The 25,673-nt window shown below is 35.9% G+C and overlaps 2 protein-coding genes across 9 annotated transcripts in view; one reads left to right on the top strand and one right to left on the bottom strand.

Moving 5' to 3' along the window:
- The window catches only part of IMMP1L (inner mitochondrial membrane peptidase subunit 1), a 51,883-nt gene extending 42,406 nt beyond the window's left edge, over positions 1-9,477 (bottom strand). For 3 of the 8 annotated variants that reach the window (XR_003257031.1, XR_003257030.1, XM_026087702.1), the window contains exons 1-4: positions 9,170-9,463; positions 8,462-8,611; positions 7,957-8,024; positions 766-972 (exon numbers count right to left, since the gene is read on the bottom strand). The gene's annotated coding sequence lies outside the window, so the exon portion shown is untranslated. Of the gene's footprint in view, positions 1-765; positions 973-7,956; positions 8,025-8,461; positions 8,612-9,169 lie in introns of all 8 variants that reach the window. The other 5 variants (XR_003257032.1, XR_003257034.1, XR_003257033.1 and 2 more) reach the window with 5 other exon arrangements.
- Positions 9,478-11,899: 2,422 nt separating this feature from the next.
- ELP4 (elongator acetyltransferase complex subunit 4) overlaps positions 11,900-25,673 on the top strand; it is a 158,684-nt gene continuing 144,910 nt past the window's right edge. Inside the window, exons 1-2 of the mRNA XM_026087747.1 lie at positions 11,900-12,071; positions 19,241-19,276. Coding sequence (XP_025943532.1) covers positions 11,900-12,071; positions 19,241-19,276 — 208 coding nt within the window. The remainder of the gene's footprint in view (positions 12,072-19,240; positions 19,277-25,673) is intronic.

Here is a 25,673-nt window from a genome sequence, read left to right on the forward strand (position 1 = left end):
TCTGAATTTTCACAAATTACTTACAGTTAGTTCACTGATTTTTCCCAGCTAACAGAAACCCCTTTATTGCATACTTTTCTCCTAACCAAACACCTTTCCTCTTACGATACAACACAGTAGCTTGCATCATGTTTTTCCCAAAGAATTAGCCTGGGTTTATTACTTAACAAAACAAACAACAACAAAAACTGACTAGGCTTTGAAATATTTATGTCGCAACTGTCATGTGCACGAAATTTAAGTATATTTTAAAACTTCCACAAAAAAATTAAAACTACATGCACTAGATGAGTGAAAGGGGTGTTTCACATTCATTGGGAAAGATTCTTCCCATATCAAATACACAACTTTATAAATATAAAATACTTTAAATCATCTAATCATCTGAGGATTCTAAACATCAAAATAAGGAACAATTTTCAAAAGATCTTTCCTTATAGGGGTCAGGCAAAACTTGACTCTATTTCTAGCTATTTTCTTCTCCAGAAGATGCACTGAGTTCAGTGTGGCGAATACAAAAAAGCTCAGGTGATATTCTGGAGGAGGAGATTATTTTTGCATATTATCTCTACCAGGTACTGACAGCTTGTTTCCAACAAGTGCTCCTTCATCTACTGATCTCAAGCTAACAAGGAGCTCAATCCTGTAAGTATAAATTCACATAATGCAATCCTTCAAAGACATAGGTAGAGAATAGAATACCTATATGAGAACAAGCGATTTTTTCAAAACAGATCTCAAATAGTTCTCACTAGTTCTATTTACCTTTGGGAGGCAATTTACACAGGGTTGTGGAGTTGTGGGAAATGCTTTATGAACGGTCAGATGCGTTCCAGGGGTTCTATCTTCCTCTGCAACTCTATACACTTGTCTTTGATGAATAGAGAAAATCCAAACAGCTGAGCAAAGGCATGGTCATACATGGCAAGTTTGAGTCTCTGAGGGATGCTGAAATATTCTCTTCACAGTTTTCTGAAATAATGTCAAAGTTAAGACATATATGCCAAGGGTCTAGACAGACAGCACAGTCGCTTTGCTGGTGACTGACAAAAATATACTGTGCCCATGCCACAAGTGTCAAATAACTATATACCAAGCTGTATACGTCTAATCTAGATTTCAAAAAGTTCACTTTCTTGAGATATGAATAAACATGTACAGTAAACATTTTAAAGGAATATTAGTTAACTAAGACAAAGAGTTTAAATCCCATTTTCACATCAGGCAGTTAAAGTCTATGACCCTACAGAGACTAAAGTTGTCCAGGGGTCACAGGTTCCATATACTTCCCAGTGGTGAAGCACCTTCTAAAAGTATGCAGGTAATTTTGGAAATGTCACTCAAAGCAGAGAATAGAAGATAGGTAAATAATTTCTCTACGTGCTGACAAGTAAAGAGGCTGTTTACTTAAACTATTAAAACCAAAAATCACACAATATGAAATGTTAAAATAAACAGTAAATCAGAACTATTATTAAACTTAAAATACAAAAGCAAAAAACAAGGCCAATTTTAGCACTGTCAGAAAATACAACAACAAATAATTCTTTGTTCTTCATCAGTACTTCTCAGTTAAGAGCACAATCTTCTAATGAAATGTCTCATGTATACTCTACATAACAAAATGAGTTAAAAAATAGGAGAAAAAGAATACACATTGAGGCAAAAGTGACCTAAGCATTTAGATTTTCAATTTACCTGAACATATGAAAATGCAAAGCAAGTGCTTGTTACTGTTATTATTCTACAAAAAGTTGACAGCTTTCCCAAATTGCTGTATTTTTAAGCTTTAAATACACATATGTACATGGACTCAATTACTTGTTTATTTTTCATAACACAAATTACACCGCACTTAAACATCTGAGTTTATGGAATAAAAATATTTTAATCAGTTCTTTATCTCATTGCTGTAAAATTATGAGTTAATTTTTTCTGAGGTATAATATATATAAAACAAGTTCTGTAAGTTCTCCTTCACTCAGATACAAGTATATAAAAAAAAAAACACTTTCCAAACATCAATAGATGAGTGCAATGATATTCAGTCTAAGTTAATCCCCAGACATCCAAATCCATGAATAAAAATTCATCAGTTTTAAATACACTGAGCCTATTAAGCAAGAACAAAAGCATATGCACAAAAGAGCTTTTAATATATTTCAAAGCCCACAAGAGCCATGGTCTCATTAAAATTATAAATTACACAAACATGGAATGAAGATTCAAACTGCAGTGCAGCTAAGCAGATTACAGAAAACCCCGCGTTCCATATGATAACACACTATGGCCCTCCCAGATGGGGGCTTGGAACAAAAAGGCCATCACTGCAGCTAGGGAAAACCTCCTTGTGATCTCTGGTTTCTGTTCAGCAGATGACAGCCAAATAATATGTTGATTATTCTGTTTGTGCTGCTAAGCTTGTAAGATGGAATAAAAGCAATATGATCTATTGTGAACTCAATGCTAATGTGTTGCTCCACTCATAAATAATATACTGAATTTATTCTGAAACTATCTTTTTATCTGAGTTGCAGGTTTTAAATGCATGAACTAAAATAAAAAGCCAGCATAAACTACTATTTAATTTGATGGTTTTAAGTAAAGGATACAGCTGACACAGTGACAAGTGAGAAAACTGATTACTTAGTAAATCAGAGACACCTTTCTCAAATTTAGCAAATGATTACATGCTGAAGTACTGAGTACCTGCAAGACACTGAGCACACTCCAGTCCGACAACCTGCATTATGACAGACATAAACTGATTACCAAATCAGCCCATATAGCTTATTTTACCACAGATACTTGCCCCAAATCCAAATTTCAAATGAGGGCACAAATACTGTTAAAATAGAAAATAGTACAGAAACAATCATTGTATAACTCCACCAATCTGAAGTCTCCCTGACTGCATAACCATCTAAAAATCTACTGATCTTCCAAACAGAACCAACTCCTATGTAAGAGGAGCAGCCTGAGAGGTCAATTCTAGGCATCTGAATTAGAAGCGAAGGCTTTCACACAGCTGTGATTTATCGTCCAAGGAGTCCAACTACTTACACGGAAGACTTGGACTCCTAAGTTGGATGACTAAGAAAGGTGACATAAATAAGCTTCTGTGAATATACTACTACTCTCTGCTCCCTGCCAATTCCAACCCTTTGTGTCATACTCAAATATGCTTAAAACAGTTTATAAGTTTTTAATAAGTGATCAGGTTTTATTTCATTGGAGTTTACTTGCTTGGCTTGTTCCAAAAGTGCACAGTTTGGCTTACTCTTTTCTTCCTAATACACTGAATTTTTAAAATTAAAACCAGTGGCTGGTTGTACAATGCCTTTCACAAATACTGTGTACAAGCTAAAGAGATAGTCTTTAGTACCAAACAGAATTTTTAATGTATCTAGTATAAAAAATTTAAAATATACTACCCAGATAAAACATTTCTAGAAGTCATGCAACTTAGGCTGCTTCTTATGTATCTACCTTTTTATAACCAAAGAATATTTTTTCATATACTTATGAAATTTATATATTAAAAAGGTTTCAGCAACAAACACATAAAACACATGGCTCTGGCTATAGTCACAGCAGTAACATCTAAGCTAGCTAAAGCTAACTCAGGTCTACACAAACTTCAACACATCACTGAGCAGATACAGCCATTGAAGGTGATCCCAAATCACTGAAGCACAAGGGAGGCTAGCTTGCTTAGATATCTGTACTGCTAGATACACGCTACTGAAACAGGATTTCAGCAACTACAACAGCTTTGGAATGGAATTGACAGCCTCAAAACAGAAGACAGAAGAAGCTGAATCCAGCAAGGTAAAGAATAATGAAAATTTTCTAAAATAAAGTTTGGCTACAAAAAAGCCAGATGTCCAATGTTTTGCGCTTTCTTCATCACAATATTATTCCAAATTTCAAACAATATAACTTCTCATAAATAGCCTGTAGTGGATGTTTTTTTAATTTTGAAAGCAAGTTTTACTGGATTACTTGTTTATGTTTTACCTAACTTTGTAACTCACCAAAACTCAAACTGGAAAAAAAAAAAATTAATTCTTGTCTAAAGTCCAAAATGCCTTTCCATTTTCTTCATACGCATCTTACTGACTTAATTAGTTTACCATTCTAAACAAGTCCTTACAACAGTCATCTCTTTCAAAAAAGAGGCAAGACTTCTATTTTTATAGTCAGAGAAGATACAGTTATGCTGCTCTATAGAGAAAAAGGTTTTATTATTTTTTTTTTTACAGTACTACATATTTGTTTGCACATTTCAAAACATAGTGCCAAAATTCCAGTACCACCTACTTCTAAGAAATCATGCAAAAATGAGAATTACTGATCATCAGCTAGGTCGACGTTTTATCATTAAAGCTGCTCTACAATAATGAGGGTTTATCACCAACTTTCTGGATAGATGCCCATCATATGCACCTGAAAATCCCTATGACTTGACACTATCTTGTCCCTAGCAAAACCAGAGGTATTGTATTCTGTCTTGAAGTAGCTGATCAGCATCACCACTTGGGAAACCTAGAACTAGCATAGCACTGAGCTAGGTCAGTAACTGCTTTGCTATTTATAGTGCTGAATAAATCATAATATCTAGCTCCTTAAAACACACCTGTATGCATTTTAGTTCAACCATTGCTCTTTTGCATGTCATTACCAGACTAAAGATTGAGTAGCTCATTAATTTAAGACAGAATAGCTGGGGGGGAGCAGGGAGGGGGAGAGACTGCTTGTTAGGGGATTCTACCTCCTCTCAGGTTACTTCCACACTGGCAGCGCCTGAACAACCAAGCTAGCATTAATATACCTCCTTAAGATATCTAATGAAGCCACGGTGATCAGAATACAAATGCACTTGCTCAGTACACTGGAAGGCTGGGTTTGCTAGTCTGTGGAGCTCCCCAAGAAACTGCATCCTTGCATGTAAGCACATTGGCAAAGGATTCCTGTCGTCACGATCTAGTTTTTATTTTCAATTAACTGTCAGTTAATCGTTCTGCTCCAACATAAGAACTTTCTGAATCTCATCTAGCATGCCCTTCCTTACATCAATGGATGTCAGAGCCTGTTGTTAAAAGTTAATCTGAAAAACAGTGCCAGCAACACAGATTCTAGACTTCAGCATAGTAGTTAGTAGTTAACTGTAAGCATACGACTAGTTAACACTTCCTTTTATATAAGTGAGAAGGTCAGACAGGTGGGGCAGTGCAACTAAAAACTTAACAACACAGAATTTGTTTACTTTTAAACTCAGAAACTATTGCAGAATTCTCTCTTCTTGAAACATCTTGTTTGTTTTGGGGTAACATTAGAAGAGAAGAAAAATTCTCCAGCATGAAAAAATCTTAAAAAAAATATATATATATATATATTTCAGCATGCAGAGAGGAGCTACAATTTTAAAAGAATTCTGAAGGTAATCAGCTAAATGTTTTCTGGACTTGGGCAGGCCTCAAGTGCTTTCCCAAAGAATTTGTCAGGATTCAGGTTTTATGATCTCCCAGAGATGATGGGCAAAAAAAGCTAAATCAAAAAAGAGCACTTTCTATAAAATTCTACAATGTAGATGAGGAGCAAACATTGCCTGTATTCCAACACTTGCTGATACTGTAGATTTTTTAATAGAAATAGCACAATTATTTGGAATAATGCCCTTAAAGCCTAAAAACCCTTGCAACTTAGCATACAACATTACATTTTGAAATACAAAACATGTCAATTCTTAACCTTTGTAATAAGAATGTATTAGAAAAAACACTATAGCAATTATAAATTAATTTCAGGGATACAAACAATTTTTTTTAACATATATTCAGTGAATCTGAGGATCTAAAAATACATGTAATAAGTATTTTGTGCTTTAGCATAAACTCCACTAATACAAAATAGAAAAAAAGCATCTCAACTATTAAACTTTCATTCCCATAAATTTTGTAATATGACTTACATTATTTGCCTGTCTTTAAAAATACCTATTTAACCAAATATGTGCAATCACATGCAACTGCAAACAAGAAACAAGGACTTCAAAATATCAATGCACTTAAACTATGTTTTTACGATCGATGCACAAAATTTATTCTTCACATTTTCCAGTGACATGCTGAAACAACTGTTTTAATCTTGGAGGGCAGCCATTTGCATTTATGGGTGTTAAGCATTTAAAAAAGGTGGTACCAATCTTTCTTAATTTCTAGATTTCACTCCTGAAGTAAGTGTTATATGGAAGTGGAACCCAGTATGGTAAACTTTACAGTGTATCAAGAGCATAACACAAATAATATTTATTTTCCAGTTGGTTATTATTTTCCTTGATTTTACCTCTCTTACAGCTATTTTTAAATTAATAAATTTTTGTTATAAAAAGAGGTATTCTCATTTATTTAAAACAGTATAAAATAGCCTCTATGAAATATATCACTAACTTGTATGATGCTTATTAACACAATACATCCAATTTATAACTCATTTTCAATTTTATTATTCTGCAAGCTTCAGTAATAATATATTGTACATTCTTATAATCTAAAATTACAGAAATATATTAAATATCTGCCCAGGAATTACAATAGTCATTTCAGGAATAACTTTTTTATCATCTACATTTATTAAACCAGTGGTCATCTTCTACAATCCTCAGCATATGGCACAGCATCAAACATATTGCTTTAGTTCATTTTCCCCAATTTAATTACTTCTRTTTTAAAAGAACTGTTTAAATTTGACACAGGTTCAAGTTTTTAATCGCTGTTGTTCAGTAATCACACAGACAAGCATTTAGTTATCATCCAGAGACTTTCTAAAGAAAAATCATATAATGTTTTATATAATATCATACAATTGGTATGTCTTAAACCTCCCCCACTAATCCTAGTCTTTTCCATGGAATGATTGGATAAGGAGTTTTTAAGTTTTTTCACACTGAAAAATCCCCAGGTCTTTCAGTGTCAGAACTTCCAGGATTAAACATTCTTTCCAGTTGTTGGCTCATGGCCTGAAGATCCTACACTTACAAACTTATCCCATTCTCACTAGCTCAAAGATCAGGAAAATGAAGCCATCTTCTTTGCAGTCATAATCCATGGCTCACGCTGTTAGATACTTAAGAACATCTCAAAAGCAAACTACCTTGTTTCAGTTCACAGCATGAACTCAGCAGGGCACTGGATCACATGACTACTAGCCCTACCTAGTCAGGTGACTCAGTAGCTAATCTGATTTGGTGACTATAAAACTTTAATCAGTACAGTCTAATACCATCACATTCCAGAACTGATGAGGGAAGCAGCTTTGGGATATAACAACAAACACTAATAAGATTATGAATTAGAACTTACATTAGAATGCAGTTTTCTATCTCATATGTAAACCAAACAAAAAAAATTACTGCAAATTGATGGGGCAGACATACAGCTTTGAAGCAAGATAAATGTATTTTATTCTAGAATTGACAGCATTTTGCTCATTACCATGGAAGGAGGACAGCACATCCTGTACCTTGCAAGGCACAATTAAAATGTACCACAAACATCAATTGGAAATCAGGGCAAATAAAAAACATACATCAATAACATACTCAACTCTCAACTCAACTCTCGTTGAGAAACACTGTTTAAAGTATACAGCCTCCACTTGCATTAACTAAAGTTCCTCAAAGTTTAAAACTGTAATTCCATGTAGAGTGCATTCCAATAAATGAAGTAAAAAGGTAGACAACCATGGAAGGTGCGTTTCCAATATAGAACATAAACTCTTGCATCAAGCACAAAATATCTGAAACATACTTTAAGGACTGCTGCTATTTTGGGGTACTAGGATTTTCCCCCCAAATCTGTAGATTACAGTTTTTAAAGAAAGATGACAAACATACTTGCAGATCAAATTCCAAGCATACCTTTTACCAAATGTTTTGATTGTTCTTTCACTCACCCATTGTATTCTCTCTATTTTTTCCTTAGGGAATTCTCATCCTAAATCCTCTTAATCCATCTTAGAATCTGCATTTGACATAGGCAAGTTGTTGAATTGGATCAACAAGTTAACAAGAAATGGAAAATAGAAAGTTTAATTTCTTCATACCAGAATTAGGATTTGTTGTTAAAATCTACATGAACATTTTATCAGGTCTATATGATATACACAAGCAGAGAGAAAGGAAAGTTGATTATTCTACAGTTTAGGATATTCTGATCTAGACACAAAGGTTTAAACTACTACTATATTTTGCAGTTACAACAGGCTGTGTCAGTTACCATAGCCCAGCTGACAAGAAATAACTTGTTAAAATATTATTTCCTTATCACTTGCAATCATCTTCATGTTCTTCAGTTTCTCTACTTTTCAATCTCATCTGCAAAGCAGGAACAATAGGACTTATCTAGCTGCTAATGCATATTTGAGGATGAGTTTATTATATAATAATATATAGACTTACAATTTCTGCAGTCTTGCTTTTTGATCTGTCAGACAGCCCCTAATGGGATCTCTTACAATTGCTGGAAATTCATCTTTTGGAAAGTGGACATGTGAATGCAGGCAAACTTTTGGTATAAGTCATGGAGAGTGAAAAGGCTGGTTATTATTCCTGAAAAAGAAACCACCATTGACTTAAAAGTAACAAAAATTCCAGATAATCGCTTTCTTCTCTATTTGCCTGAAATGAAACACAAGTCAAGACAGATGCTGTAAATCTTATAAGCACATATTCATTTGTCAAGCTGTATCATATTAAATAAAAAATTAAATCCTTGAAAAATGGCTTCTTTCCACTTGCTTTCTAAATCAGCAAGACTTTAACTGTACCCATCACCTTAAAAGGAGACAAAGGAAACATTAATATCACAAAAAGAACTACAGTAATAATTTCTAAAGTTCAGTTCTCACATTAAAGAACTATTTTTATTTCTCCATAATTTTTCTAGTAATATCAGAAACAGTCTCTGCTGTTGTAATATAAATGAGTAAGATTTTCTTTTTATTTCAAAGGATGGCAACCCACAAAATTTATAACAAAAATATCACTTTATGTAAAACTGCATGAAATTCTCAATAGCTGTGAGGTTCACAAGGTGAGGTGAATTAACAACTCACAGTCAGGAAAAGGTGGAAGTTTCAATCCACCCTCTCCACTGTCCATACATACCATTTTCAATGTTGATCCAACTCAGTGATATCACAGAAAATCARCCTATCAAGAAAGTGGATAATTCCAAGTCAGATTAGTGAACTGAAACAGCTCGAGAAAGGACCTGACAACCACGAGGGTTTGTGGGATTGCATGACTGGAAGCAGCAAAGGAAGAGGAAACAAGACTTTCTCTTTCAGCAACACTGACCTATTATATCAGCTTATGAAATACCGAGTTTTCCAGTTATCTTGAATTGAAGTTAGCTGCATTTTATGCAAGAAATTCTACAAACAGGGGAGGCACAGCACAAGGACTCCCAATCCCCAAATACTTTCAGAATTCAGGTTTCAAAATACAAAGAAATTTTGATCATTATCTAGCCTCTAGTTTTAACTGCCTTGTAGTAAAATAAGATAAGAGTAGGAAAGGAAAGAGTTTCAAAACTAATTGTCATGGTAAGTGGGAGAAGTCCTGGAAGAATATTTAAAACAACAATTCTTTAACGTTCATGCTATCTAAATTAATATATTTTAAAAATAAGCAAGGAAATACTGTGTTTCAATGAAGTACCCAAAGGAAGGGTACTGCATGGAGGGGGGGAAGTGGGACACTGAGAGAATGCAAACGTAGTATAATTCAATTTTTTTTTCTGATATGTAAGTGGTGACCAATTCATGAAATATCCTCTTTGATTTACAGGTTCTCTACAGAAGTGTTCTATAACAGTTAGACTGCAAATTTTAATAGAGAGTTACACCTGCAAGCACTCATAATTGAAATATTTAGGTATCTGGAATCCTGAACCAGAATACAATAAGAAATTGAGGCCAATGGGATACTTTAAGATGTGGAACTACTTGCAAGTTTAAGCATCCTCAATCAATCAGTTATATAGCTATTACATCCTAGGATCCCACTGAAAATAACAGATTCTTTTACTCATGAAAGAATCATAAATTATGTTTTATGCCTTTATTAAATATTTCCTGTTGCAGAATTTCACCAACTATGAGTCAGATCCTACAAAAATGACATTTAAGAACTATATTTATTTTTACCACGTTTTTAAAAATCGTCTTTTGATTTTTTTTCTCCTCTAGGAAAAGACAAACACTTTAACTTGTGCTGGACAATAATATAGTAATCTATGTTTGAAATTAAGTATTTTTTAATATTTCACAGTTTGTCAGAAAAAAAAGATATTAAGACAATCCTTAATATTGCTCATGATACAGAACTTAAACTGATAATACTGGATTAGCAGCCCATTCCTTAACGTGTAAAGGAGCTTGGCCAACAGCAAGATAAACAGGATTTCACCAGCATGGAGAATACAATAGTGAAACGTCAGGCTTCTATATTTTAAGTGTAACACAAAAGAAGAAATTAAGATTCAGGATTGTCAGCATATTTTTTCAATCACTTTGCAGTTCATATTTTATATGAGTATTATTTTTTTTTCCTAAAGTAATCAAAGAAGGACAGGATGAACAACTGCAGGTGTTCAAAAAACATAGCTTATAAAATAACAACAGTCATTGATCTAAATTAATCTAAGATTGAGAAGGGGAACTCTAACATTAGAGCCTCATTAGTACATCCTGCTACGTGCAAGTGTCTTCCAGTAGGCTGTAATGCATATCAAACAGCAACAGATTACATACATAAAAATACCTGACAATGTCTTTTCTATATGCTCATGGGGATTTCTCTTAGATTTGGAATACTGTAAAGTGTTGATTCGCAAAGTAAGCATACAAATTTTTTTTCGGTAAGATATAAAACATTTTAACTTGTGTATAACATGAACAGAAAAAGAAATACCAAATTCAGATGTTCCAACAATTTTTACATATGCTCAGTTTTTAGGAGTCGTTTGCTGCCATCTTCTTAAACACACAAAATATTTTTTTATGGTATTAGCAATTGATTCAACAATAAAGCTAATGAAACCCAGGAGCTACATTTCTCACATGAAGCAACCCTCTCCCCTACAGCTCTCATCTAATACGGTGGCCCAGAGTGATCATAAAGATGCAAGATCCTGCTTTCTGGTGAGAGATCTTAAATGATACCTTTATTAAAGATTCTCGGTTATTTACAAACAAGAGAGGAACTCCATCCGTACTTAAACACTACCTTTATTAAAAAGAACGTTTCACAAGCATTCTTCTTCCTATTCAGGTGCAGCTCTGCACACAAGAAAACACTTTTTTTAAAGGGGGTGACGCAGGCGGGACGGTACCCAGCCTGCTCGGGTAACTCAAGGGCACACAGACCGCCCGGGGCCACTCCTCCACGACTCGCTACGCTTCGCGCCTCACAGACACCTCGAGCACCAAGACACCGCCGAGAGGGGAAAGCGGCGCTTCTCTTTCATCGGCCGCCGGGGCGAGGCCAGCCGCGCTGCTGCTGCCGCCCCCCGCGCCGCGGCCGCCACACAGCCGCCGCGGCCGCCCGCCGCCACAGCCCCGGCTCGGCTCGGCCCACGGCCGGGACGCCGCAGCACCCCGCGCCCTCCGGCCGCCTCCGGGCACCACCACGCCCGGCCCGGTGCCGCCGCCACACTCACCTGCCTGCTCGTTACCGGCCACCCCGGCGCTTAGCCCGCCTCTCAGGACATGCCAACAACGCGGGCCGCTATTGGAGAGCGAGCTTCCCAAGCCGCTCTCCTATTGGCCGAGGAGGGACAGGCTCGAGTCTTCCCAGCAGCCCCTCGCGACTGTCAACGGTCACGCAGCGAAGATGGCGGCGCCGGCGGCCGGCGGGGCGGCGCGGGGCTGCGGCGCCCCCAGCTTCCAGCGGAAGGCCCCGGCCGGCGGCAGCCGCCTGGCCGCCATCGCGGGCACGCGGCCTGCCGTCCGCCACGGGCAGCTGCTGCTCTCCAGCGGGCTCCCCTCCCTGGACTCTGTGCTAGGTTGGTGCGGGGCCGGGAGCCGGGACCAACCCGCGGCGCGGGCTCTGGCCCGGCCGCCGCCGCCCCTCCCCGCCCTGCCGCCCCTGTCCTTTCGCTGCGGCCTCCCCGGCGCTGCCCCGCCGCAGGCTGCCCTCCCGGGGGGGCGCAGCCAACCCGGTCCTGGCTGCGGCCCCCCGCCAGGGCCGAGGGCGGGCGGCGAAGGCGGCCGTGCCCACCTCGGAGCCCGCTTTGCCCAGCAGAGGAGTGCTGTTTGCGGTTCGCTTAAATCCGTTTAAACGACCTTTCTGGAGTGGAGGGTTATTCTGTAAATTCACTTATGAAGTAGCACATTCTCGTCTTATTTCAAAGTGTCACAATAAAGGACACTTTACTGTATGAAATTTTCAGTTGTGAAAAACACTAGAACTGAATTAACTCATGGTTGATTATAGTATAGCTTGGTTTCTTCTGTATAACTATTCTTAAGATGCATTTGGCATGAGACTGGAAGCTCAGTGTGGCTTTTCTATGTTGTTTGCCACTGCGATGTTATTATAAATGCCTAGTTTAGATAGGATATACTGATGTAACTATATTCTTACTGTCTGGGCAGCTGCTTTTGCCTACTGTCAGTGTCAAGATACTAGATAGTCCCTTGGGCTGATTCATTGTGGCCATTGCCGTGTTATACTCTGTGGCATAAGCTACCACCATTTACTTTAATTGGGAACTAAAACATTTTGTTGGTATAAACAGCATGCTTTGTCTGTATGCATTAGGGCTGCATAACCCTGTTACTAACTCATGATATTGTTGCAATACATCTTCAATGTAGATAAATGCGACTTTAGGTTTAGGAGAGGCAGATTTGACTTTGCCTATTCTCGTTTGTCCCTGGAGGAATATATGTTTAGTCCTATCACTTTCTTTTTAAGGGACACCTTTACGAGTGGTGATAAATACAAAAGACTTATCTATTCTATAGATGAGATTTTATGGTGAATCACGCTTCTATACTTCTTTTCTTTTTTTGGTGTATATTCTGTTGACAAGGAGGAGAGAACACCTGCATTTCCATCAGGGATTGGCATCCTTGTGGAGAAAGCTCTTCCTCCTTAAGGGAGATGTATTTCATTAAGTATTTGCAGTTTGTGAGACCCTTTGACAACATAAACGTAAGATTTTAATTGAATATTCCAGTTCTTATTCATGTTCTGTTTTATAAATTGTGGATTTTGCACAGCGTGGGTCAGAGGACATGGAGAGCTCCCCATGGTGTCAGTTTCCTAAATCTCCAGGCACTTACTAACATAATTAGTGATTTGTTATAGAATTTGGGGAAACTTCTTCTGGTAAACCCTGGATTCCTTCTAAAATACTTTTTCCGTGTGTTTTAAGTATTCAGTAGTTTCCTGACCTGAATTTCCTGACAAGTTTTAAACTTAAACATCCAGAAATCTCTTCAAACATATGAATAGCAACTTTTGAAAATATTTGAAAAATGCTTTTTAGATTGTGGTGTCCTGGAAAAATGGAAATCTCTGTACTCTTGTGTTAAATCTTCAGTAACCTCCTAGCCCTTAAATCACCGATTTCTGGAAGTTGAGTGAGTAGGCCATGAAAGGCTCATGCTAAACATACTGTACTATAAGATTTCCATGAATGTCTGGTATTAGCCATTGCTCAGGACAGAATGCCTGGTTAGATGGACCTTTATAGAATAATTGAGTAATTCAGTTTGGGGAAGGAGAGACCTCGGGAGTTTATCTACTCCAGCCTCAAGTTAGGGCCAGTGCTGAATTTGTGGAGTCAGTTGCTCAGGGCTTTGTCCAGCCGAGTCTTGAAAATCTGCAGTGACAGGAGATTTCACAGCCTTTCTAGACATCCTGGTCCAATGCTTAATCATCTTCACAGAGAATTTTCTTTTTCCTTATATCCGGTTGAAGTATTCCCTGTTTAAATTTATGGCTGTCATCTCTCGCTCTCCCACTGTGCATTTCAGTAAAGAACCCAACTCCTGTTTTCTCATTGGCTTCTCCTGGAAGGCTGCTTTTGGGTCCTTTTCTCTTCCCAAGGCTAAATGAGCTCAGGTCCTTCAGCTGCTCCTCTTAGGTCATGTGCTCCAGCCCCTGACCGTCTCAGTGGCCCTCTGCTGATCTTACTCAAGTTTATCTTTACTTCTTTCTCRTACTGAGGGGGCCAAAACTCAACAGACCGGATGTGATCTAGTAAGTGCTGATTAAAGATGAGCACTGCTGTTGATGCAGCCCAGTGTGCCACTGACTACAGAAATATTACACCTAGTCTCCTTTGTGTCTTTTTCAGGTGCATGTGGAAATGCTTCATAAATGTCTTGCAGAATGCTATTTATGTGTTTCTTTAAGAATGCTGGTATTCCCATCTTGCCCACCAGCAATTAAGTAATTGACTGTACAAAATACTGTATTTTATTGTCACCAGGGACTGAAAATAAGCTTTTTCATATGAACTCCCAGTGGAAGTTGCTATGAACTGTTTTACCCTGGTATTTTTCATAAACGTATTTTTAACAATCGCTAGGCATAATCTTCTAGCTCTCGTGTTTTGGGCTTGGATTTGAGTTTGCCTTATCCAGAAGCAGCAACTGAGATACAGTATTATTTGACAGACATGAAAATAGAGTTTATAAATAACTGTGAGTAAGGGGAAAAAATGATGTTATTAGACATAGGACTAATCAGAAACTTTGTAGAGAGGAAAAGACAGGATGTGTGCAGGAATTCCTTTTACCTACAGCTACTTGAATTGTCCCATTAGTGTTGATAGCTAGCTCTTTCTTAATAAATGCATCTCCCTTCAAAAATAAGTGGTAGAGAAGTGCTTGATTTCAAATACTGTGTTATCTAGCACTAAGGCACTCTTTACATCTCTGAGCTTTATATTCAAGTCTAGTTTCAAGGTTTATAGACCATATATGTCTGGTTTGTGCCAAAGCAGTTCTCTGTTATGAGCTGTAATTATTGTGTAATATAAGCATTACATGCTTGGTATTGAATTTTCTGTTGCAAGCAGTTTAAAAAAGGTCACAAATGTGCTTTTAAAAAATAGGGGCACCTCTCAAGATGCAAATTGTTTGTGTGTGTGAGCATGTGCTAGGAATCAATTTTGTTCGTACGTACTTAAAATATTATTATTATTATTATTTTTTTTACCTAGATTAATAATATTGTCCTTTGCAGACCCACATATAGTTCTAATAGTTTGCTATTCCTGCAGTGGTAAAATGTGCTGTAGAGTGATGCTGAGATGTTCTAAATAGGAATTGCAAGTACAATGTTGCAAAGAACTGCTGTACTCAGAATCATAATGTCCAATGTTTCTGAATGCTTGCTGTGAAAACCCCAATGAATAGTGTTATGATTTCAGGCTCTTCTGTGAGGTATCTACATTTGTTGTGTTTCCTTAAAGTCTTGAATCTCATTGCTGTAAAGTAGGAATGCAGAGAGTTAGGAATATTGCTTAGTTGTTTACGTTTGGGACTGCTTTTGGTACTGGCAGACAGAAACTGAAATAGCAAAATAAGAAATTACAAAGAATTACAAGTTCATAGCAGTTTCCTTAGAAAACTTGAAGATTTTAAGTGTTCCTTCTGACTCTATGGACTTTCCTGCTACTSTTCCCTGTGCTCTGTTTCTTGGCTATTTTACTATTATTATTACTCATTGTAGAAGATGTAACTGTGGTGACTGCAACAGTTTTACATTCCATCTGATAAAATACACTTGTTTATATTGTTCAGTACATCTGATAATGTAAAGCCAGTCCTCTGACCTGAGTTTGCCCTTAGCATCTAGGGTATATGCACGTTACGTTACAACTCTGGCTTATAGAAAGAGGCAGGATACACTTGATCAAAATATTCTTGTTAGAATTTTGACTGAATTGATATTCTATTTGTCAAACAAATGCTTTCTTGTATAAGCTATTTAAAAACAGAAGAAACACTATTTCTATGGTGGCTTCAACTGAGCTTTTTATCACCAAGATTTTAAGTCATAATTGCAAGGGCGTAATGTATTGCTTAGGGCTGTTTTGATCATCTTTTCTATGACTGGCTGTGATTTGTTAAGATCTCATCATTTTAAGCTATTCTTTTCTATTTGCTATATAGAACATGTGCTAGTTTTAAACAACTGCTCTTAGTAACATATACATTTCATCTCCCCAAACAAACAATTGCAGTGAATATTTGAAGCATACTTTGTATCTACCATCTGTATGATTTTTGGTCTTTTTTTCTGCTTCCCCCCAGGAGAAAAACTTTTGGTTGTGTTTGGGTTTTTTTCCTGAACATATGAAATGAAGCAAAAATTGGTGTATTTAGAATATTGAGATTTTTATGAGTGATTCTAATTTTCTAATAAACAGTATTCATAATTTTTTTAAAGTGTTGAAGAACTGCCTGATTACTTAATAAGTTTGCCAAAAATATTGAGGAGTTTGTACATCTTTACTCAGGAGTATAGTTTAAAATATCTGTGATGCACTGAGATACAAACATGAAATTAGTAGYGGACTAAACATTTGCACTGTGATGTGCTACTAGAATTGTGCTGGCATCATGACATGATGACAAAGTGATTCTGTTGTGTTTTGAATTCAGGCATTATGATGCAACCATATTATCACTTTTTGTGGCTCCTGTAGAAGCCCTGTGATTGCTATAGACATGCTGTTGCCCCATCTGTCCTACCAATGCAAGTAAAAATGTCTTTTGACACATCTGTCTTTATGGTCTTGTATTGCACAGAATGGTTTTAGCCTGTGATTTGATTTTTTTTTCCTTTTTTTTTTTTAACAGAAAATAATAGAAAATACAAGATTATTAGCCAGAATATTTTATGTCGCATGTTGATCTGTTCTGTAACTTTACAAATTCATCTTCTGGTCTGGCCAGTCATTCAGCATGATTTATAAGTCACACTTTTACTAAAGTAGCTTTAGCAAAGTAGTTGCATTACAACCTGTAGGGCTGAGTGTTCTCTGCCTTCTCTRTATGGCTTGTTGATGTGTGATCCAGAATCTTAACTTTTTCTGGCAGGCTGCAGATGCTGTTATGCTATTAATCCATAATATCTAGATTGCTCTAGTGTAATTAGTAAATGCTCATGAAATACACCAAAAATGACCTGACCCCAAACCCAGCTAACCTCCAAACCATGTCCATGACCATGAACATCATGAAGAAGTTTGCCCCACCTTATGCTTCTATAAACAGTTTCTAATTTTTTGTGGCTGTACAACACTTTTTCAATTTATCTTTATTGATTTTTGATACCTTTTGTCAGTCATATTTATGTATCGCTTCTTTAAAAATATTATAATAAATAATTTGTCATCCAGTATTTTGATACTTCTTTCATGGTGCTAGAAATTCATTTTGTGTAACTTAATTTTGGGGTTAAAATATGTATAATATGAAAATGAAAAACATGTTTTTTGTTTAGAGATTCTTTTGGAGTGATGTTCTGTGTAATTGTATTGCATCTTAAATCATTTGATGGCTTTTATTAGAATGTGCATAGCAACTCAGTTGTTTAGACATTACGAAGCTAAAAACAAGTTCTCGTAGATTAATGGTGAATGCAGAATTCTTTGCCCCTTGATCAAAAGGAAGGCTACTGTAGTTAGTCTTTTGACAGTTGTTTGGCCTGTGGGAGAGAAATTTGCTTTTTGTCTTCCTTCTGGGCATATATCAACATCACAGGTGCTACAGATATTCATGGTCCCACCAGCAGAGCTAAAGATTAAGAAATTGATCCAATCCCTATTGGAATCAATTTCAAGTGAAGTTTAATGAGCTTTTAAATTGATAGACTGAATTACCCCTTTCACTGGAGTCTGCCTATGCAGTCCCGAACTGAGTTCTTTTGTCAAGAGCTTTGGATGTTGTGATGCTTGTGTGATACTGTTTGCTCCAAATTAGCTTTTAGAGCAGGATATAATTGCAGAAAACATACTGCAGTTTTCTCCATGCAAAACACTGCAATAGGTTATTTATGTATGAGCATCTGAGCACTTCCAAAATTTTTTGAGAATTTTTGAATATTTTCCTTCACAGTTTTATATGATTGTTCAATAACGTATTTGTAGTCTGATATCAAGTTATTCCGTTATTTTCTAACTTGGATTCAGATTGCAAAATAGCTTACTCTTCACCTGAAGTAAAATATAGATTCTTCCTTCACCTTCTCTGATAAATTCCTTCTTAGGATAATGATCATTTAAACCACTCTTGCATAGTTGTACTTGTTTTCTCTTCAAACAAATAACAGTCAGGTTTTAGCAAAGAACCGGAGTTCATAGTTTTTGTTTTGTTTTTTGGTCCTCCACACTGTTGAGATCAGTGGGATAAGAATCCATGCATCAAACATATTGGGAGCAGTCTATTCCCTCTCATACTCAGTCATCTGTGATTGGTACATAAAGATTGATTAGTGTAATGGTCGTGGTTAAATCAGTCAAAATATATTCTTATTATTAAATAATTATTTCCATCAACCGTATTTGTAGAGATATTTTTATGTCTAAGACATACTAAAAAAGACTTTTTTCTGGTTTGTGTTAYGATGTTCGTGAACTGTCAGGGCAGCTTTCACTGGGTAAAATCCTACCTGCCTTATTGTCGTGTTTGTTTTCAGTAATAAGTTAAAAAAACAGTGGAGCCAGGATTTTGCCTGACTGGCTTCAATGGGAATTTGCTAGCCTCTTACTACGTCACTTTACATAGCTGGTTCTTGGTCCAAAGCACTATCAAGTGGTAGTGATTAATACGGATTTCATTTGGAAAGCACTTACTCACTTGAGTCATCCAAGTGAAAATTCTCTGGCTCAGACCATACATCATTATTGTAGTACTTAAGCATAGTTGCGTAGAGTTCTGCAGGATCTTTTTACCACAAAGATGATAGTACAGTATATTGTGAAACTAATTGTAATGTGTAATATATAATTACATGTAATATGTAATTATTTCATAATAGAGAATTGTAGGAAGTATTGCAAAGGTAATTAAAATGTTGTTCACATTTACATTTTTAAATTCCCTGTTATCACCTTTCTTTGACTTATAAACTAAGAAAACTTAATTGTTCTCTAACAWAATATTAAAATGTAGTCTTACTTTATTCTTCATTTTGTTTTGTTTCCAGGTGGAGGCTTAGCTGTTGGAACCCTTCTCCTTATTGGTTAGTATGGAATATATAAATACATAAAGCCACATTCTGATATGTTTTGCTCATTTTTAATGTATTTATCAAATAAGCTGTTGTCTTTGTTTATTAAACTCTGACTTTAAGAAAGTGTAAATCTCGGGCCTCCTCACTTTGCATAGTCTTCAAAGTTGTCTGTTCTCTATTTCAAGAATTACTGGAGGTAGATCTAGTATTAGAGAGGATTGAGGCCACAAAAAGAATGCTGCAAAATTCTGTCTGAAAGCAGGGTGCTTAGCAAAATTCAGGACCTTTTAGGGGAGGTTTTTAAAAGATTTAAGATTTTCTAAATGACTTCATTTCTTGTTAACTTCTGTTTATCCTCACAAATACTTTAAAAAAAAAATCAGCTTTCTGAGGAAGATGTGAAATATAGAATCTTTTACTCTCTTGTTTGCCAGAATTGGCTAAGACAAAGCTGATAGAAACCTGCTTTCTGTCAGTGTGTGGATGAGGCAGGCTGAGATGGTTAAATAGGTCACACAAGGATTCCCTTCGCAGACTACATCAGAACTGTCCAGTAGAGATTTTGATGGGCTGTACCACATCCCCTTTGCATGTCGGATCCCCAACTTTCCTTTCTATTTAAATGAAGATGTAGCAAATGGTAAGAAAATAAGTATTTGACTAACTTCAGAGAGATAAAATATTTCTCCTCATAGTGACTTTTTAGAAAACAGGCATTGGAGATATTGAGGAGAGGATATTCAATATTCCTTGGTAGTTATCCCCTTCAGAGTAAATTAAAAGAAACCGATACTATTAACAAGATCTTTCATGATATCAGAAGATGAAAGGCTTACTTTTCTAGTATGTCTATTACTGAAACTAGGTTTCTTAAGTCTCAGACGTTTTTGGAAGGGGCATGGAATTTTCTTACACTAAGACATGTAATGACACAAGTAAATCAATATTCAAAAGGAATGTATTGGTTGTTTATTTGTGATCTGATATTAAATTCAGCTTATAGAAACATGAAGGAGAATCTCCTTTTCAGATGCAAAAGCTAGAATTTTTTCCCCCAAATTAAACTTTCCATATGTTATTTTGAAACATATAATTTGATACAAAAGGTCTTCAAGTAAGAACTATATTTATTCATGACTCATTAGTCTAAAAACTTTTAGACTCATTTTTAAAGTTGGTGCAGGTAGAATTGTAACTGCATTGTTAGAATATCTTGTCAATATACTAAAAAATTCTGTTATGAGATTAGTCTCGACAAGCTTAATATTATACAGGATTGAAGCTGTCAGTGATAAACCTCCTAGGAAGATCTTTCTGCTTTATACTCCAAGTGTTGGAAAAAGGTTAAATTCTTTCCCCTCCTTTCAACATTCTCTAAGGCAAGAATAAAGTGCATTACTTTTAGATTAGCTCCCCTTGCAAATTAAATGCTCATCTTCATTATTTGACACGTTATCTTGGTTAATTTAACCAAATGATAGTAAATACAGAGCATTAAAATATTTAGTTTTAACTGTTGTTTTCTGGAGATGCAGTAATGGCATAGGTTACTTGTTAACACTGTAAAATACTATTCGAAGTATATTGTAAACAAATTTTGAAATTTAATCTGTAATAAAAAGCATCATGGTCTCCAGTGAACTTCACTGTATAATACATTCTTTTGATAGTGTTTTATTTACATGAGACTTAAAAAGTTTTTTTTTTTTTTACTGGTACTTTAATTTCAAGAGATATTGCTATATTGGGTTTAAAAGAAGTGAAACTAGCATTCTCACTTGAGTGAAATGAGATTTGAACAATACTATCAAAACAGTTTATTCAACGTGAATGTGAGAGCATTTGTTTGTTTCATCTTAAACTCCTCCAGAAAATTAGTTTGCTAGAAGAATCTCCTCTTTCAAAAAAATGAACAACATAGCTGTTGATTAAGCACACCTTTTCCCCCACCCCCTCGCAGCATACTTAAACAGACTTGTATGTCTGTTTTGCCACCTTCAGGAGGAATTTCCAGAACAATGTTGTTTTGTTTTATAAATATAGGCCATGTTTATGTAATACATTCTCTATAGCAAGTTATGGTACACTCTGTGTTGGGTCCCTATTCTTACATACCTTTAAGGTGCTGTTGTTCTTTGATGACTGAAAGTTTTAAAGGTTATCAGTAGGAAGGTTTTTGCTAGTAGCTGAGATCAATTATAAAAAGTTAAAGTTGTTTGGTTAAAAGCTTGCCTATACTTGTATATTCTAAGCCTCGAAGCCGTTTCAGCTACTTTAATTAGCTAGTATTACTTTTGTTAGAAGTGCAATTTAACCTGACTGGTAAGAGCTCTCTTCACGTGTCAATATAATTGATTTCATCATCTTTTTAAAGTTGAAAAAGGTAACCTCTGAGAGGTACAAAACAGTGATTTGCTAAATATAGTTATACAGAATACAACTTACCAGAATTCACCTTCCTGAAGTATGGCCAAATGCCAAATATTGTAACATATATGTTTGACAACTCTCTTTTGGCATGTACTAATTAAATGCAAGTGACACAGACTAAATTCCCTCAAGCTTAGTAAATGTGGACATTAGTAAGTATCTTCTAAATGGAATTTCAGATTATTAAAATAATCGCATCTTTTAACCTGCAGCAATTTGGAGAGATGCTTCATAGCTAAACAAGACTCACCTTAGGTCACAGTACTGTACTGTAGAACTATCTGGTGAAAAAATGATCAATACTGATAGGCTATGACAGGCTTTTGGCAGCTTTAGGGCAACCTGTCTAGAGTTTGTATGTAGGAAAAAAATGCTATTTGTACATTATATTGTTGCAGTCTTATTTTTTCCTCTTATGGCTCTCATCGTTTTAAATAGTTATTCTACAAGTTGCCTCTGGAGTTTTTCAAGGACCTACATGACATTTAATATTATCCAGATGTTTAGAAGTTAGTTTTTATAAATATGATTGATGCATATTTGTTATCTTATGGTGGACTTTGTTCTTGATTTGTTGTTTCTTTTCAAGTTTTAGTGTTTTTCCTCCCACATCCCTCCCTTGGAACACAAATACCTCTGATGCATGGGGGAGCATTTATGGCTAGGGGTTCTTTCATTCTTAAGATCATGTGTTTAGACCTAAATTTCCATAACTCCACGAGACTTTTGCCCTTTATTATATAAATTGTATAGTTACAGTGCCTCACTCATATCTGGTGTCTCTGTCCTCTGTGCTCCAGCTAAACTCCAGTGCCTTACGACTTTGCATTTAACTTCATGACCTGCTGATTTCTCTCAGTTCTAGACTGTCAATTCTAGACAATTCRTGCACAAAGGTATTGAGATGTCTCTTATGTGTTCAGTAGCCTATACGGTACAGGGGTGCAGAGAGGCAGAAATAGGAACTGGTCTTTATTCCTAGCTTTCAACATGGTTATATGTTGGAATTCATTACACTGATACTGACAACACTGCATTTTCTTAATGACTGTTTTGGCCATCAGAGCATTCTCTAGTGGAAAGAGACCAATGGATAATAGTCACAATAAACTATTTTATCTGTGTCCTTATCTATAGCATCAGAAGAGGTTTTGTCCTGGAGACAATATGCATAACTTCTAGGTAAATAATCTCTTTTCCATGTATAGCTTTATGCTTCGCTAGTTACTCACCTGCTACTTAGCTGTAGAAATACTCTTTGTTCAGAAAGAATCGGAGAGAGCTGTGGACTGTTGTCTGACTTGCAGTGATTGGACCCAGAAAAGAAGCTGCAGCTGCAAGATTCCTGTATGTTTGTGTGCTTTATTAGTTAGAAGCAAAGTTCACAATGAAGGCTTCTGATGGGAGACCTACTTAGTATGGAGGCTAATAATAAAGATTTGGGGGGCTGTCTTAAGTGTCTTGGCTGAATAAAATACACTTAAATGTTAGTCTGTACAAGTACAGAATGGAGGTAGTTCTTTTAGATGTGGGTACAATTTGGAAAAATAAAGGTAACTGTTGAGAATTTATCAAAATAAGTTCAAAAGTTATCTGAAAACAAAAATACTTCAAAATATTTGACTCGATTTATCTATGAAAGTAATGGTAAGTTACTGAAATACCTGTGCTAAGTGATTTATTTATTTATTTATGTATAAAAAGAAAGCTGTACTCCTATGATTTTGAATAGTAACGTAACTATTGAAGCCAGGGTACAATGGACACTATCAGAAAAGCCCCATGTGGCTGCACTTTAGATCTTTTGAATACCACAAAAGTTTAGTGACCTAGAAATGAATCAATAAAAAGCTATCCTCTATGTGACAAATTGAAGAACTGAGGGATTCTTACAGATGCATTGATTTTAACAATTCAAGATACACTGTTTGTAAAGCCTTTTCTGAGACGCATTTAATTCTTTGAGTACTGTAGCAGGCTATGAGGTGTTTTATATTTAGATTGCTCTCTGGTAGTTCATTTTCCTGTTTTTACTGCAAGTTTACTGTTATGAAAATAAATGTAAGAAGACTGAAAGAAAGGCTAATGCAAAAACTGTGTTTTCTCACACTGGTAAATATTTTTTTTCTTTGCCAAAATTGAAAATTCCTTATTGCTTTGTAAAATGTGTTTTTGGAAAAGTATGGCAGTTTAAGAACCTCTTTAGTCCTCAGTTCTAATGCTACAAATCTGTCACTTAAGAAAATAAATTATAATCTTGGATAGGTGGATGAAAGAGTTTATATCCCTGTTCCTTGTCACTCCATTTCTATAGTTTGTTTTAACATTTCAGTATTTCAAATAAAATTTGAATAAAAATTCTTAACCTACACAAAAATTCTTAACCTAACAGCCTCACTTCCTATTAGTTTAATTTCATAATCGGTAATGCACAGATTAATTTCTTATATTTATCTGTGCCTTATGAATTTAATATTTTGCACAAAACTGAGCATGTTATTCACTGTCAAAGGAATAATTAATATTAAAAATGATGATACAGAAAAAACACTCTTTGTATATTTACACACATATGCAACTGTAAACTACCTGGACAAAATGTGATACCGAGTTATACTTCACTAAATGTAAGTTAAATCCTGGCCCTATTCAAATCAATGTAACTCAGTGTTTCTGTGCCCCAAATTATGAAGAAAGGTGGACTTTATCATGTAAATGAAAATTAATGAATCAAGATTTTTCGATTCGCCAGGGTTGAAGTAAATGTCGTGGCTGAGGATCCTTCCAGAATGCTTTACTAGTGTTCCTTTTCCTCCTCTATTCAAAGGGAAGGAGGTCTAACTGTATCACCTCCCCTGACAGCTGCGGCAGTGATGTGATTATATGGGAGGCTTGGTGACTTCTTTCAGGTAGCTCAGACAATTTTTTTTTTTTTTTTTTTTTAATAAGTAGCTATCATGCTGTCACTTTGATTTCTAGGGAGCTTTGGTTCTTAGATTGAGAGCTTCATAGATGGAGATTAGCACATGGAAGTCAATATACTGCATGATCAGTTATATTGCAATAAGCAACAAAAACATAAATAACTGTAAAGAGAGCCAACGTAGGGTGGTGGTGGGGAAGTATGCGTGTTCCTGGGCTCTGGCTACAAGGGAGAAGTGCTCTCCATCCTGGTCTCATACATGGTTCTACATCCACAGTCACAACACAATGTATGGAGCTGGGTTACTAGGAAAACACAGTTCCTCAGTAATACTATTAATGGCTTTGTATGCATTCTGGAGTAAATTATATAAAATATTTAATTAAGGGCACTAAACTTTCAAGGAAATTCTGTAATGCTCTTGAAAATCTATCATGCTGAAATTTTAACAGAGAACCCAGCTCTGTCAACAGTAAACATTTGTCTATACTGTATTTTTCACTGTACTGATTATCTGCCCATATTCTTCACTAGATTGTTTGGGGTTTTTTTAAGTTAACATATATTGCAAGTATATTAGAAAGCTAATATGGCCTACAAAGAAGTCTAACAGCAACAAAGGTAAATTATATTATACAGTCTGAGGTTTTTAAACTCTCAAGACTCTAAAATAAGCAGGATACATCAAAGACTAATACTAGTAATACTAGTGTTGTAGTTATTGTGTTCCCTTGGGCTTATTTGAGTATCAAGTTCCCTGTTACCTCATGTCTTAGCTACTGTCTTGTGATTCATTTCTTTTCTATCTCAAAAGCTGTCTCAATCTCAAAATGTTGCTTCAGAGTCACTTTTAGTGGATTTATTTTTCAAACATTTGTATTATGGTTGTGTCTCATCTAAAAACAGTACAAATTGTTTTTTTTTTTCTTGAGTTTAACGAAAGGGAAAGTTTAAATAAATCTTTCTCCATAACAACAACAAAATAGGTAATCTTGAAGCTGTATCTTTAGGATCATTCTGGAGAAGGAAGAAAGGAAGAAAACAAATTTTCCA

This window comes from Apteryx rowi, unplaced genomic scaffold, assembly GCF_003343035.1.
Source record: "Apteryx rowi isolate R43461 unplaced genomic scaffold, aptRow1 scaffold_73, whole genome shotgun sequence".
Classification (NCBI taxonomy): Eukaryota; Metazoa; Chordata; class Aves; order Apterygiformes; family Apterygidae; genus Apteryx; species Apteryx rowi.